The sequence below is a fragment of the Cebus imitator genome, unplaced genomic scaffold (assembly GCF_001604975.1).
Source record: "Cebus imitator isolate Cc_AM_T3 unplaced genomic scaffold, Cebus_imitator-1.0 Scaffold36, whole genome shotgun sequence".
NCBI lineage: Eukaryota > Metazoa > Chordata > Mammalia > Primates > Cebidae > Cebus > Cebus imitator.
The window spans coordinates 3,008,731-3,010,169 of record NW_016107351.1 but is presented as its reverse complement, the minus strand read 5'-3'; the positions used below and the strand labels follow the sequence as shown (position 1 = coordinate 3,010,169).

Below are 1,439 nucleotides of genomic sequence, written 5' to 3'. Positions count from 1 at the left end.
CAGGCCCGTGCAGAAATGCAGGCAGTGTAGAAATGCAGGTCCGTGCAGAAATGCAGGTCTGTGCAGAAATGCAGGTGGTGCAGAAATGCAGGCCCATGCAGAAACGCAGGTCCATGCAGAAATGCAGATCATTGCAGAAAGGCAGCCCCAGGGTTACAGCAGATTTTTTTTCAAGTGAAGCCAGAAATCCAGATTTAAGGTGAAATCTCCCTATCTTTTAAATGTTGGCAACTCATCCAAATATCAGAAAATAGTATGTGGTGTTCAGACCCTCCCAGTTACAGCTCCCACTAGTTACAGTGATTTTAGGAAAATGAAATCAGGGTCCCAAGCATTGAGGAAGGGGTGGAGGAAGAGAAAGCTCAGCCTCAGCAAAGAGGATGGAACAGGTGGCGGGGTGGGGGCCTGAGGCTGAGGGAGAAGGGAGCGAGGTCACAGCAGGTTACAGGAAGCCCCGTCAGCAGTGGGGTGACCAAGATCTGTAAGCTCTTGCTTCTTCCCAGACCTTCCCCAGCTGGAAAGCAGCCTGCAGCCATTCTCCGCTGGAAGCCTGGATGTCTCAGAGAGGTAAGCAGCAGGTGGGAACCCTCCGAGGCTGGCTGGGAACCAGGGCCAGGGAGTGGCAGAGCAGAGGGCGATTGTCCTATCACCACTGGGAGGCGACAGCCTTTCCAAGTGCTTGGGGCCATGCAGCAGGAGAATTCCGGAACACTGGGGCTAGTAGGAAGCAATGGGGAGGTGGCCTTGCCGGCTCTCCTGCTCTGGGCAGTGCACAAGCTGGTCATCTCCCCACCTGCAGCAGCATGCTCATGAGGCGGAGGCTGGCCCGCAGGATCCTGAGCCAGGTCACGGTGCTGGCGTTCCAGGGGGATGCATTGCTGGAGCAAATCAGCGTCATCGGTGGGAACTTCACAGGCATCTTCATCCACCGGGTCACCCCGGGCTCGGCGGCGGACCAGATGGCTTTGCGCCCAGGCACCCAGATTGTGATGGTGAGCCATGCGAGGCCCCTCCTGCCTCCGCATGGGGTCAACAGCAGCAGGTGGGGAGACTCAGGCAGGCATTAGATGCCCAGACAACGCAGATCGACTCTGGACTGGGCCCGTGCTCTTTACTGGGCTGCTGTAAAGCATTCTGCTCATTTATAGATGAGAGTCACCCACGGTGGCTGCTGCCATGCAGCGCTTCTGACCAGGAGTCTTTGCATGAGGTCCCTTGACAGGGCTGTTCTGGTTGGTCACTTCGGGTGTGTGCAGTAAAAAACATGTGACATAGGCCGGGCGCGGTGGCTCAAGCCTGTAATCCCAGCACTTTGGGAGGCCGAGGCGGGTGGATCACGAAGTCAAGAGATCGAGACCATCCTGGTCAACATGGTGAAACCCCATCTCTACTAAAAATACAAAACATTAGCTGGGCATGGTTGCGCATGCCTGTAATCC

General features: G+C 56.1%; 1 protein-coding gene across 1 annotated transcript in view; it reads left to right on the top strand.

Moving 5' to 3' along the window:
• CARD14 (caspase recruitment domain family member 14) overlaps positions 1–1,439 on the top strand; it is a 30,455-nt gene that overhangs the window by 17,375 nt on the left and 11,641 nt on the right. Inside the window, exons 11-12 of the mRNA XM_017524686.2 lie at positions 504–567; positions 800–992. Coding sequence (XP_017380175.1) covers positions 504–567; positions 800–992 — 257 coding nt within the window. The remainder of the gene's footprint in view (positions 1–503; positions 568–799; positions 993–1,439) is intronic.